General features: G+C 35.2%; 1 protein-coding gene across 1 annotated transcript in view; it reads right to left on the bottom strand.

The window, feature by feature from the left end:
* The window catches only part of TTC13 (tetratricopeptide repeat domain 13), a 39,125-nt gene that overhangs the window by 7,963 nt on the left and 16,783 nt on the right, over window positions 1-14,379 (bottom strand). The window contains exons 9-18 of the mRNA XM_069852288.1: window positions 13,548-13,630; window positions 12,521-12,662; window positions 11,028-11,202; window positions 10,548-10,704; window positions 9,393-9,523; window positions 8,923-9,055; window positions 8,319-8,411; window positions 4,029-4,112; window positions 2,723-2,807; window positions 289-398 (exon numbers count right to left, since the gene is read on the bottom strand). Of these exons, the coding sequence (XP_069708389.1) occupies window positions 289-398; window positions 2,723-2,807; window positions 4,029-4,112; window positions 8,319-8,411; window positions 8,923-9,055; window positions 9,393-9,523; window positions 10,548-10,704; window positions 11,028-11,202; window positions 12,521-12,662; window positions 13,548-13,630 (1,193 nt within the window). The remainder of the gene's footprint in view (window positions 1-288; window positions 399-2,722; window positions 2,808-4,028; window positions 4,113-8,318; window positions 8,412-8,922; window positions 9,056-9,392; window positions 9,524-10,547; window positions 10,705-11,027; window positions 11,203-12,520; window positions 12,663-13,547; window positions 13,631-14,379) is intronic.

Raw genomic sequence — 14,379 nt, 5'->3', positions numbered from 1 at the left:
AGAATTTTATAGTCTAAAATAAGCAACAAGGTCTCTCTTCACTTTTGTGCTATATGTTAGAGAATCTTCACAACTGGGCCAACTTCAATGTTATCCATATTCCCTCTTTGTTAGGGAACATAATAGGAATCAGAAGTCCTGAAACAAACATGTTTTTAGTTATTTACAAAAACACCACTAGTAAAAAACAAACCCACTTTATGCAAGTAGAAATTGCACTTGAGAAGATTTGTCGATAATACTTCTTCATTACTTAATGTATTGAATATCTGAAAACAAGGAACATACTTATCTCCTGTTATTGTAATTGTGAATCCATCATATTCTTTCCCTTGATCCTTGAGGCTGGGGACTTTTGTGTTCACCGTAAACCCATCTCTTGTTTTACTGTTAAAATGCTTTCAAAATAATAATGAAAAAGCAATATTAGACTGAACAGAGCCAAGATTGCCCAGCTATTGTTCTGAAACACCTAAAATACATGGAACAGAAACAAAAATGGACAAATAGAGGGAACAGGACAGAGTTATGATCAACTGCATTATTTCATTTATCCTAGATTTCCTACTGAAGAGAAATCATAAATATTGAATGAGGCATACTGACATTCAACTTTAAAACTATATAGTGAGTATAAAGTAGAACTGTTTATGAAAAGCAACTGTACAAAGTGGTTTGAGTTATACAGACTTCTCCCCAAGTTACATGTTGATTGTAACCTTATGGTGTAATAATGGAAATGCAAAAGCAGGAAGTTGAGAGCCTGCTGTATGCTTACACTAAGAAGTAGCTGCATTAGTCTAAGTGCGGATTCCAGAATACACATCACAGCAATAATTTATGAACTGTGATCAAATTTCAATTAATGTTTATCCTTACCAGAAGTAAAAATATCACATAGTTTAAAATTTTACAAAGCTACATTATCTAAGTGTAATACTGTAGCCAGAGAGTTGTATAAGCCAGCCAAAACTGTATATAAGTAAAGCCAAAAGCCCAGCTTTTGACATACAACATTCCCCAGCTACCCAAATAACCAAACTACATCAATGCTAGCAGACATTTGTTTGAAACAGGCACTATAAATGCCTATTATGCAATAGTGTTGAATGAATTATTTATTTTAAGATAATACTTGTGATCCACGTTTTGTTAGAGAGAATCTGCATTTGTTTTAAGAAACAACTCTAAATGCCTCTAACGAGAAGCAGCATTCCACTTCACTACATTTGGAATGGGCTACAGGAGAATCAAGCCAGAGCAAAATGTAGAGATTATGAAAACCAGAAAGAGCATTTGCTGCCAGTTGAGACATTCATTTTGAAGCAAGTCATGTGTAGTCCGCTATGCTTATACATTTTCACCATCCTCTCTGGTAACCCATAATTAATTTTAACTCCACTAATAGCATTTTTTTTCTGGCCTACAATTCAACAGTAGCCATATTAGGCGCTGTACAGGGCCCTATTTGCACATTTGTGTGTCAGCAGGGAACATTAATTGTCTATCCACTCCAACACTACTACCTCTTTATCACAAGGTTTTGTTTAGGTTCAATTAGCATCCACTTGGCTTCGTTTCTCAGGCCAAGAACAAGACAATAACATAAAAAGGATCTCCAAAATTACAGTATGTTCTTTGAAGACACTTATATTAGTAATACATATTAAAAAAAAAAATAGAAAAATTTAGTGCTTGAGCCATGCAGCTTCTGAAAAAGTATATGTAGTGCACAAGTGAGAGCACACTATGACCGTGAACCAATCTGAATCCAGAGAGTTGCAGCAACATGTCTTCAGAAAGCTTTGGTTTATGGCAGTCTGTCAGCTTTGCTTAGTAAAGAAATTGAAACGTGGACACAGTTGATAAGAAAACAATGACTTTGTCTGTATTTCGAATTACTGCTCCTTCCCAAATTTTATTCTACTCTAAGTAAAATCCTGTCCAATCCTTCAAAAAGGAATACTTGTTAACGGTGTTTCCCCAAACCCAGATATTTACACACTGCTCATCCTAGGTTAATTTGGGGAAGTATAGGGAGAGGGGGAAGACCTTTTACTTAAGACTCAGCTCAAGGCTTATTACTTAAGTTGAGGTAAGAGTATAAATCACTTTGCACAACATATAACTAAAGCACTTCTACAAAGACCACCATCAGCAAGAAGAAAACCTGCAGGTTTCCCCACTCCTTTTCTGACAGTCTTCCAGCACACAAGAACATAAACCAAGATTTCATTTCAGATTAGCTATCGGTCACTGAGGGCAACTATTCCCCTGTTTCCCCTACTAGCCTCACCATACACTGACCTGCACCAATGAAACTAAGGTAAAAATAGCTTCCATGTTCCTAATCTTTAAGAGACACATCTTCGATTTTTTTCTTTCTTCATACTGTATAGGCATACTGTGAGCCCACTATGTTGGATCTGACCATAAAGTCTCCCAGATGATAAAGCTGGCTTCACAGAATTACATCCAACACCTTGTTTTCCTGCAATTTCTTTACCAATTCACAGTTAGGCCAAGCCTTTCAAATAAATACCACACATGTGCAGGTATCAAAAGGAAGGTCATACCCTACATGTGCAGACTTGAAATAACCTGATTTAGTGTTTCCAGTTACTAATTTTAAGCTTATAATGGTTATATTTCGAGGAACTGGATATCTCCCAAGATACATTTTCTTATTTTTATCACATTTTGAAGTCTATCTTTTATTTACCTTCATTATGGGAAGAAGATCCTCTACTTTATGTACCTTTTCCAAAGCTTCTCGAACCTCTAATAGTCCTTTTGGATTATTGGCACTGGAAAAAAGTTAAATACAGAGTCACAATAGCTGAACACAAGTAGCATTTCTGGAAATACATCTAGCTTAAACCTCACTGGCCGTAGTGGAATAAGTTATTGAAAGTTATTTGATTACTACTTATCTGAAAATTAATTCCTTCATACTTGGTTACAAGCTGTAGTTTTAGTTTCCAACCTACAAGTCTCTTTCCCCTCATTTTCCTTTCCCCTTTCACTGGTATGTGGGAGAAGGGAACCAAGAGCCCAGCTGTATGATATTAACTGTCAAATCTAGCCAGGCAAGGGCTAAACTGTGACACCGGTTTAAGGTCAAATGCTGCTGCCTCTCTCTGAACAAACTTTCTCCCAATAAAGAACAGACTTCTCAGTTACTACAGAACTTGCATATCTCAGAAAGTATCTTAAATTTTATAAAACTGAAATGTTTTCAACTGCTGTAAGGATTTTCTGCACTTCAGTTTTTTGTTATTTAAGCAGCATAATGAGACGGGAAAAGAGAACTCAATATTTAATGTAAGTTACCAGGCCAAAGAAAATTTAAGAGGGTTTAAAGCTAAAAGAGTTTCCTAATTCAACGTTGGGGAAGACATTTCATTCATAAAAGCTGATCAAAGTTTGAAATAAGACGTCAACATTAATTTTCAGATTACCCTTAGTCACATTGTTCCATTCAAGATTCTACAATTGTCTTTTGTTCCAGAACAACATCTACCACCCCATCTATGTAACAGGTAGTAAAGATTCTCTGCTCCTTTAAAACTACTTGTCAAACAGCACTTTCAGTTAAAATCACCTTCCATATCTTCTTTCTTTTCTTCCTCACTCCTACTATTTAATAAATTAATCTCAGTATTCAGAGAAACTGTACTACCTTCTATCGGGGGAAGCCAAGCACATCTGTAATAAGTAATATTTTTAGAAAGAATTGAGACCCATTCATGCCAAAACTGTGGGTTCAAATTCAACACCATTATTAATTTCTAGGTACACTGTAATTCACAATGTTTTCTTTCTGTTAGTTAAAGTTTCTTTACATGGCAATGAATAAGACTTTGCACTTCCAATAGGAAATAAGACAATCTTAAATACTAAGAAAACTACAACTTACTAAAATTAAGAAAATATCCCTCAGATTTACTGAAATTAATATTATGTTGATTCTAAATCAGTATTACCAGAGGAGTGAAGCAGGGGAAAAAAATGTATCAGCAATTTACCCATGGTAAACAAGGATCCTATCTTTGATAAAATGAAGAATTTTCTCAAAATATTCCAGGTACCGCATATTAATGACCTGTCCCCTACAAAGAAAACAAAAGGGTTTTTTAAAGTCGAGTTTTTCAAGCCAACATTCCAGTGGTGAGACACAAATATTATTCATTAATATTTGATAGAATTCCACAGATGCTTTGTAAATTAAAGGAAAGAACTAGAGGTAAGTCCGAACTGGTGAACTGCCCATCCCCTATTTTGAAAAAAGATTCCACGCTGAACTTGCAAAAGCTCACGTATCATTAGTGGTGTGGCTCTCTAATGAACTAGATTTCATGTGTATTTCCCAATTTTGAGTGTGCCTATGTCCAGTAAATCTTATCTATATGATAACTATCAGTTTGTACAAGGACATAATCTTTCTTAGACAGTTATTTACACTCATAGATACTGAGAACTAGAAGGCAATTCTCAATCTGCACACTGACTGACGTTGAGAACCAACACTTCAATTTACATATTTGCCTATATATATATATTTATGCTGATCTGCTCTGACAGGCTACATAAATTTTTATTTATTCACCTATGTTCCTCTATATTAAAGCAATTTTGCTATTACTCCTAACAGTTGCAAGTAGTAACTGTTAAGCAAAAACATCAGAAGGGTGTTTTTTCCCTGGTACTACCAAGGAAAAAATATACATTGGAAACCTGGCAGAAACCTACTAGGGCTACAACCACTCTAAGAGGAAAAATTACATACCATTATTGCATTTGTAGGAGTCCTTCCTCTTCTCCCAGTCTACAAAACAAGATTTTATAAAGCAAACGTTATCGCTCTCTGAGGAAGCAATACCACTGTCAATCACAGGAAGGTGTGTACACCTAGTTTTTTTTCCAGTCTAAGTCATTTTTGGCAGCTTAAGTGTCTAATGTCTCGCTTGACAGTCTCACACTTTAGTAGGCCTAGTCTCAAAATTATGGCAAAATCATTCTTTAAAAGCTGAACAGAATTAGAACACATACACGTATCTGCACACAGGAAAAGGAGGTAGGGAAAGTGGAAGGATGAAGACAAATCTATATACGTAATTTGCCCTTGTTGTACGTCCCATCATTTTCCATCTGTATTAAAAAAATAACTGTACAACAGGCAGAAGCGTGCCAGTACAAGGAACTGGATTTTCCTTTAGTGGCATCTTGGGAAATGCATCCAAATCAGACCTATTATTCTGTAAGGCCATCTAGAAGCAGTAGTACCAAGAAAAGACTTTTGGCATGCGGTCAGAAGGGTTCCATGTTTATTCTCACACTTTCTCCTTGTTTAATAAAAACTACCACCAAGAACTCAAAAGTAGCAGAGTTCCAGAGAGTGTCTTTATTTTTTAATAAGAATATTCTATATATCATGAATATTTATTTGATCCCAAATCCTTCTTTTGCCTATGAAAATAACTTAAGCTTTCAAAAACATTTTCTGTACTTTAAATGAAACTTGGTGGCTGTGATCATTTAAGTCATAAAGGAGATAAGCCAAAGTTGTACTTGCCTACAGACCTGTGAAGAAGTACACAGCCAATACACTTGCATCTTGAGAATGTTAAGATCTGGAAGCCCAGTGCAAGATGTTTCGTATACACCTTTAATAAAAGGCCCCCAAACTGACTCAGAGCAAAACTCAAAAAAGGTTTTGTTTTCTGACACTCTCCAAGCATTTTCCACTCTGGCAAAGAATCTTTAATTCATCAGTCACTGAGTGCCAGTGCCTCCATGCCAAGATTCATTTGATAGGAATCACTGAACAATAATGGATTTCAAATGCAAAGTATTCTGAGTAAAGTGTTACACTAACAGATATCTAATCCAAATGCTTTTGCAAACAGAAATTACCAGTGCATAATTTGGACCAAACAAAACCTAAGAACAGTTTAAGCTCAGCATGGCTAGATCCGTTATGAATTCCAAAAGAATACCCAACTGCTACTATTACACTTCTTACTTGACTGAACAGTTTCTACCTTTGTATATTTAATGACCATGAAAGGCTGTCATTTGTCATTTGCCAGTCTAAATAATCTGCCGTTACACCTCTTTTTCAGGTAGCCATAGAGTACAAAGAATTCAGCATCAGTGATACAGTTATGAGAATAACTTCCAAATCATAAGTCAAAAATAAAGCAGTGTATGTCTTCCTAAAAAACAGTGAAAAGATTGCAAAGAGATCTTGCTTATCAAAAAAAGGTGTTACCTCTAGGTAACCTATATAGGTGGCCTATATATAGCAGCCATTTTACAGTCAAGTAATACAAGCAGATTACACCATTCTGTATAATCCACTAAGAGTAAATTGCCATTTAGAAATAATAATGGACCGGAACATGTTTAAAAATACCAAATAAATGAAAAATAAAACTATTGTCACTTAGTATGTTAATTTCTCCCTTAACTCATGTGAAGTCACTGGAACGAAACAAATCACTACAGAAAGCTGACAATAAAAGCAGCTATTATTGGGATGCAGAACAATCAAACAAGTACAGGTTTCCAGAATCTAAGAGGATGCAACCACCATCCAGTACTAAATCATGATTGATGCCGAAGGCTGCTTCAAACCTATAGTTCCTTCCAAAGGAGTGCCAAAGCAATAATTTTCAAGGAACCACTACCTAGCTATCAAAAAGCAGAACCAAAATGCTGATGAGATCCTCAAAAGTCAAGGCTGAGCCAAAACAAGAAGGTTAGAATTAGATTCAACTGTGAGCCTACCACTCTGAACATTCATGAAGCTTCTTTCATAATTCTACAAAATCACGAAAACAGCTGGAACAGTAAAACATGAGTTTTGCCAGCACTGCCTGATGAGAGGAAAACAAGTAAAGTACTTTGGCTGGTGAAAACCAGTTGCAGACACTAAGATCCAGTTGCAGGCACAAAGATCCTGTACAGGGACATGTTTCCCCAGATTCAATGTTCAAAATCTTTTTTAGCATGGTACTCAAGTGTCATTACATGCATGTCCTTCTGCCAGCACAGATCACCTAGAAATTAAGCTTTCCCTACTGTCATTCAAAATAATATCAGGAAGAAACAGATAAAATACCAGACAGATCCTTGTTTCAAACTACAAATGGTTGTGGTTCCTGCTGCATTGTACATGTGATCAGAGAGAAATGCGGCAACAGCAAAGCTGGACAGAGCTTGGAGCCCAAATGTAACACTTGGCTTGAAGGAAGGCAGAAGCCTGAGCACAAGACTGTTCAAGAATCAGCACATCCTGAGCACAACCAGCACAAGGCAACTACTGATCTGCATTGGTGTTTAACACTACATTATAACCACTCCCTGAAGTGAAGTGGATGCTGCTAGAGTCCATTCTGTAGAGCGGAAGGAATAGTGTGGATGAATTCTCACTAGCCTCTACATGTGACCATTAGAATATCCCTGTTTTTCTCTGCCCAAAATAATTTTCAAGAAGGCTTTGCTTCCCTTTCTATTTTTGAGAAGTAGTGTGGAAAATAGATACAAAAGCAGAATGACAGATCAAAAGCTAAATACTTGCAACAGTAGGGAGGCAAAATAAGATGAAACCTGGCTACATATTTATTACACAAACACACTTTGCTCCTGTGATTGACAGTGATGTTGCCACTTTGAGTCTTTCACACTTCTACCACTTCATGAGAGGTAGCACTGTCATGATTACAATACCAAGTCTTGCAGCATGGGAGAAGATGGAACGTACAACAGTGGTTTAATCTCTTGAATTTTACCTTTGTTTGAAAGCACAGTCATTACCTTTCACAGGTTACTTATTTTTTCATTTTTCCTTTACTTAGGCCTGCTTCGAAAACAACTAAAAGAACTATTGGTTTCCTTTCTATTGTAAATTGGTATTAAAGCTAGTAGAACAGCATTGTTTCATTACTGCTGCCACTGTCTTTGAGAAGCAGCATTTGCAAAAATTACAACTATGATGAACTTAGCCTTAAATGTAAAAATTAGATTTGGGAACAAAAAACAGCACATAAAAATATGCATGTTCTGGATCCTAGTTAAATCTTGCTATAATTCAATGGTATAATTGAAATTCAAGAAAAAGAAGAAACGGCATGAGGGAAAGCATGAGGTGCGCAACCCCAAATGTTCCATTAGAAATTATAAAATCAATGCTAAATCAAAACAATAAGCACATATACATTCAATACTGCAATATGCTGTTTCATAAACAGCCAATAAATTTTGGTATAGTCCCTTAGTGTGTGGGGAAAGGCTGTTTGGTAAAACTGTCATACCTGATGAGGTTAATGTGATTATTGAAACCTCTGCTAAGGCTTCGGGCAGGCATTTGGTCCAACCAAAGCACAGGCTGGTCAGGATCAGCTATCCTATAAAGACAAAAGGGCATTAATATTGGCACACATTTCACTGCATGTAATATTTTTAAGTGAGCTTTGTTCACAGAATAGTTTTAAGCAAAAGCCAGAATTCAGAGCTCAAAAAAAGAGAGCTTTTTATTTAAATGCATGTATGATTTTCATAACAAAAATAAACCCAACTCATAAGCATTTAATGTTGCTGGAGTTTGAAACTGTTAGTATTTTTTGGCTTAAGCTGTAATGTATCCTATGGTCTTTCATAGCTTTGCCTCAACCAGAAAATGCTATTCTCAACTCTTCCCCTCTTTTAAAAATAAATTAAAAAAAAAAGAGTATTTTCAGAAGTGCACTCACTCCTTGTACCTAAGCCATCCTTCTCTTTTATCAGAACGCTTCCTAGTTACAAGGTAGTGGCAAGCATTCATTTTCTCCTCTGTGACTTCAGCCCTTTGGTTAACTGAAGCATGCATCATTATTATAACTGACAAAAGGCTTGTTCTCTCTTTTCTTCTACCGTTACCTTCGCCATTTCACAGCAATATCAAACATATCTCTCCACTGCATCAGTCTGGTTTTCCCATTCATCCGAACTTTTGAGTTTGCCCAAGTTCGCTGCACAGCTTGCATTACTTCTAAAGTGGCCAATCCCATTGCTGAGGATGGCAGAAGAGGAGAGAGGGACAAACAACAACAGAAAGAGGAAACCAATTAGAGCCAGTCATTTTTGTACAAAACAGGAAAACTGAAGCAGGAAAATGATGTATTTACAGGAAAAGAACAGCCAACTTCAATAAAATCTGGGTGATGATGATTTCCAGTCCCCAACTAGCCAAGAAACTGGTGACATAATTGTGTTAAATTTTAAACTTTTTATCTGATTTGACAGGAATAGAGCATAAAACTAATTTACAGATAGCAAAGGTATAGCATCAAATTTTCAGTGCATTGATTTTTTTTTCCACACAATTTTACAGAGCATTTTCCTTATACCTCTGTGTATTCTTTTATTTGGAAGAAATCCTGGTGTCTCATACTGCATCATGGAACCCAGATGATCGGCTACACATATGAGTTCTTGCACATCAGGCTTATAGCTTTCAAAATTCTGAAACAACACATCTCTTAGAGAGGAGAAAAACACATCAGACAAGTTGGCAATAAAAGTCCTAGAAGTTAAAAGCAGTTGAGGCTTTTTTTTTTTTGATTATCAATATTGTTTGTGTGACAAATACTTAAAAGCAGTATAAACAACACTTATTCCTCCACCCACCCCACTGAACACACACAGCACATGGCAGTTATGCTCAATACTCCAAATGAAATCCTGGTCTTACTGAATTTAACGGTAGATCTTATTAATGTCAAAATCAGTATTTCGCCTTCAGGCTTGCTTATAGTTAGTGATACTAAATAAAATTCAAAGACAATAAATTCGCCTTCAATGTTACATTCACTCTGAGGAACTTCAACACTAAGTAAGAAAAGAATATGTATAGAGACTGGAAGCCTTATTCTATAACTTCTCCTTCAATTCTGTAAAAGTTTCTTGTGCCAAAAAGATGGATTCTACTCCATACTATTCCATACATACAAGAGCCATTAATTTTTAACTCACGGTTTTTTTACATCGATAAAGTGAATACAAGAAAATATATCTACAAATTAGTTTACAGAAGGAAAAATTTCTCTCTTTCCTTTAGCTAGATACGTCTGAAGCTAATTCTAATAAATCCCCTGCTTTGTTGACTGAAATCACCCTCCTTGTAAAATACTGGTTATTTAAATTATTCTGGAGAGTATTTTTTCCCAGTGAAACGCAGATGCCATTAAAAATCTATTAAGTATCTAGGAAGTTACACCTGTAATAAAACAAAAGCTTAACACACAACAAGAAACTGTAATAAGGGTGCTACACACCACTACACTGAGCATCTCAAGCCCAACTCCTTAACATTAATTGTAAGAAAAGAATATAATAGTTAAATCAGTAAGGCCTCAGAATATGAAACATTATATGAATATTATTAACTATGTGAAGACAGAAGGGAAGAAAATCACCGTGTTTCATTCTTTGTTTTATGAGTTAAACCAACTCCGATCCCCATGATTTTGAAAAAGATTTACTCACTTGTTTACATTACTTACTTTATATGTGGCTGTAACCCTGGCTGTTCTTCGTAATTTTCTATAAGAAAAGGAAGATTTTTGGCCCAGTGGTCCTTGAAATTTCCAGGAAGATCTACATCAATATTATACTCTGTAAGAGGGGTATCCAAATGTGCATGCAAGTATCTAGAGTACTCTGGAGGAAAGAAATAAAGTTAAATACTGTTTGCATAATCAGCCTACTTACATAATTACATAAAACCAAGAATTTCAATGAAGCATCACAACATTTTACCATTATGAAGAAATGTGTATTTCATTTGTGGTGCTAATTTTTAACTGCATGAACAAGGAAGGATCAGTGTACATATTTATTTTTTTTTAAACAGATGCTCAACAGTGCCCATGACAGCATACGATGGCTTCTTTAAAATGGCCGTAACTACAAGCACACCTGCATTTTTAGGGTTCTTGTAGGATTTAAGAAAATGTAAAAAAAGAAAGACAATTTCAACTTACCTCGGAGGTATTTCACTTTCAAATATTCTGGGCTGGCCTTCTGACCTGGTAGTGGATCATTTAACATAACTTTAGTCTGAGCTTTTATGCCTTCATAGAACTGTCCCATTGCAACATGGCTGAGACCTTTCATGTACTGGCATACTTCGTTATATGGCTCTAATTGTAGACATCTCTAAGAGATTGAAGGGACAGAACACACACAAATCAAGAAAGAGAATGAGTATCTTCAAATAAACTAACCTGTTCGCTCAGAAGACCTGCGTGAAAAGTTTTACTGATTATTAAGATCTATTTCCACTGCAATTTCCTTTCAAGTGATGCTGAGCACTTAAGTTGGTAGCAAATGTAAGAAAAGTATTTTCAGCTTCATTAGAGGGAAAAAAAAGAACTGTCAGTGAAAATATGAAATTTTTATTACAATAGATCATGTTTGGTTTAATTATATTAGCATTACAGAAGTTTCACCACTAGCTGAATAAAATTAGACAAAACATTCCTGACAATATTAGTAAAAAGTCAGTTTTGGCTGGTTCAATGTATATAATGTGCCATTTCTTCCATCCGCTTCTTCACTAGTTCACTTATAAGTACACTTTATTATGCTAGTCAACTCTTCGCTACATGTTAAATACATAGCATATTCATATATATCATTGAAAATTAAATGCTCTGATTTTCCTAAAAATAACATGATTTTAGAAGAGCATGTCCATCTTAAAAGTTGAAATACCTTTTCAATTACACCAGTACCTACAAGCTGTGTTACAGAAGGTGAACACAAAGATGCACATAAAGTTATGACTCATTCAGAAAGGGATGTAATCGCTTGCACACCTTATTTAAATCCTGGTTTTAAGGACATGGACACGTGATTAACATATGCCTTTGTTCTGTCTACAAAACAAGGCTGTTATTTAATGGCAACGGAGAGAGGCAATACTTTGCTTACCTATGGAAACACATATATTTTTACAAGCTCAATAAATCACAACCTATTCTGAGTTTTACAAGACAAAGAAAATACTTCAGAAAAATTAGAGAGATACAGAACTCTGTATTCTTATTTTAAGCTTAAAATTGCAAAGACGACTACATTCCTTCTTCCATCAGATATAAAAAAAAAACTTTAGATCCTAACCCAAACTAAAACATTACCAAGAACAAAATTACCACTTTACAAAAAAAAAAAAACAAAACACCAAAAAAACCCCCACCCAAACACCAAATAAAACATTTCTACCAGAGCTTGGTTTTAGAAATTCATAAAAGTTAAGAGGAAGTATCTGAGTTTTATCAAAACTCAATTTCTAATTAAAAACTGTAAAGTTTTATACATCTTTTAAGACAGGCTTCACAAGAAATATTTTTAGTTCAAATGCTCCTACACATTCAGAATTAAAAACTTTGAGATTTTCCTATTTTATAGCACTTGTCGAACTCTAGTCCTTGTGAAAACATTTTACTCTCATATTTACTTAGGGTTTGCTTACCTTAAAATTCTTTAGTGCTTCATCTAAGCTACCATGATGATAAAGCATCATTCCTTTGAGCTGTAACGTCTGAACGTGATTTTGATTTAGGAGCAAAGCCTTCTGGAAGCTCTCTGTAGCAGCATCGAAGTTGCCAAGTTCTCTAGGTGATTCCACAAAGCAGAAAGTGAAGAATATAGAAGGCAACAGCGAACATGAAATTACTTGTTACAAGTTGCTTTAACACATCCAAAGCAGATATCATTAAAGAGGAACACAGAACTAATGGAAAATTTATTTAATAAAAGCAGCAATTCTGCAACTGTTCTTCAGTGTTAATAACAGAACAGCTGCACAGTGTTTTTCACTCCCAGAAATGCACACTCCGAAATATAAACCCATGGGATCACAAATCTTCACAATCCTCAGTGGACATAAAGCATAAACGCCCATAGCTACAGTATTTCTTCAGAATCTAAACAAAAAAAGACTTCCAGAGACAGAATTCTTGGAAAGCACTATCTAGAACATGTCTTTTTATCTTCTAAATATAAACACTTTTTAAAAGATACACTAACTACTTAAATGCTGAATAAGAAGCAAGCATATAGTGTTTGAAAGCAGTAGCTAAATTGAAAATGTATTGACTGGAATTATTCTACGTGCAGGACAGCTTTTTGTAAAAATAGCTACAGAGAAATTATCGTGGAAAGTATTAATATAGAAATAGTATGCAACTCAAATTTTTCTTCATCTTTTTATAAAGTACACTGATTTTTTTAAGTTTAAGATCATTAAGCTCTTCTTTTCCTAACCTTTCAGTCTTGAAAACTCAGACTCCCACTGAAGCCTAAACTAAAAATATAAAGCAAACCTAGAAATTATTTACATTGAACATACTGTGACATAGTCATACTGGCTGTAAGAGCTACCAAATACATACATGATTCTGCACAGTTTTGTAACAGATGTGTAATAACTTGGAATGCATTTTAAAGAATACAATTGAATAGAAACAGATTTTAAAACTATTTCTGAATGCAACTACCTGTAGGCTTGTCCCAGACTTTTATATGCATCTATGAAATCCGCTTTCTGCTTCAGAGCTTCTTTGAATGATTCAATGGCTTCCTACAGAGCGACATCAACAGAAAAAATGGTCACACTGCATTTGTATAATTTTAGCATCCTCAGTAGTCACTAGCCATGGATTTACAGTTATTCATCAAAACATTTGGAAGAAACAAACAAGGTATGAATTTATTACAAAATCTATAGACTAATAATCATCATGTAACAACTTAAATATTGCAACGTTATTTAGAGCAATGACAGACTTGCTGGAATTTCTTTGTCTAATATGCCATGGGAATGAGTAATTCTCATAGGTTTTTAATAGAATTCAAAGATGAGGTCCCTTCAGAGTTTCCTTTCAAAGTTCAGTCGGGTTTCTAAGGCAAAGCAGTCTCTCCTTACCGTCTTCCTTCTTCATTCATAACACACCTCTTAATTTTTGCAGTCTAAAAGACTCCTTCAAATCTGTACTCTGCCTTTCATTCTTTTTATTGCCTTCTGTGTTAGCTGCACAGTTAACAAACACTCTCTTGAAGGATTACAGTGTAAGCGATCATCTTCACACACGCTGCTACTACAATGTAATGAAAATGAAATAACTAAAAATAAGCATATGCCTATGTTCAAGCAAATCTTCAAATCATTTAAGAACTCAGGTTTTTAAACTGGACTGGCTATGCAAACTGGCAAATGCAGTACTAACACTTAGAATTAAAGGATGGAATAATCAACAACAACAAAAGGTTCAGTAATTGTCTACAAAAGATAGCAAGCTGAAACTCAGGAGGTTTAACAACAAAACGAAA

Source organism: Phaenicophaeus curvirostris, chromosome 2, assembly GCF_032191515.1.
Source record: "Phaenicophaeus curvirostris isolate KB17595 chromosome 2, BPBGC_Pcur_1.0, whole genome shotgun sequence".
Lineage (NCBI taxonomy): Eukaryota > Metazoa > Chordata > Aves > Cuculiformes > Cuculidae > Phaenicophaeus > Phaenicophaeus curvirostris.
This window is presented reverse-complemented; position numbering and strand designations above follow the sequence as displayed.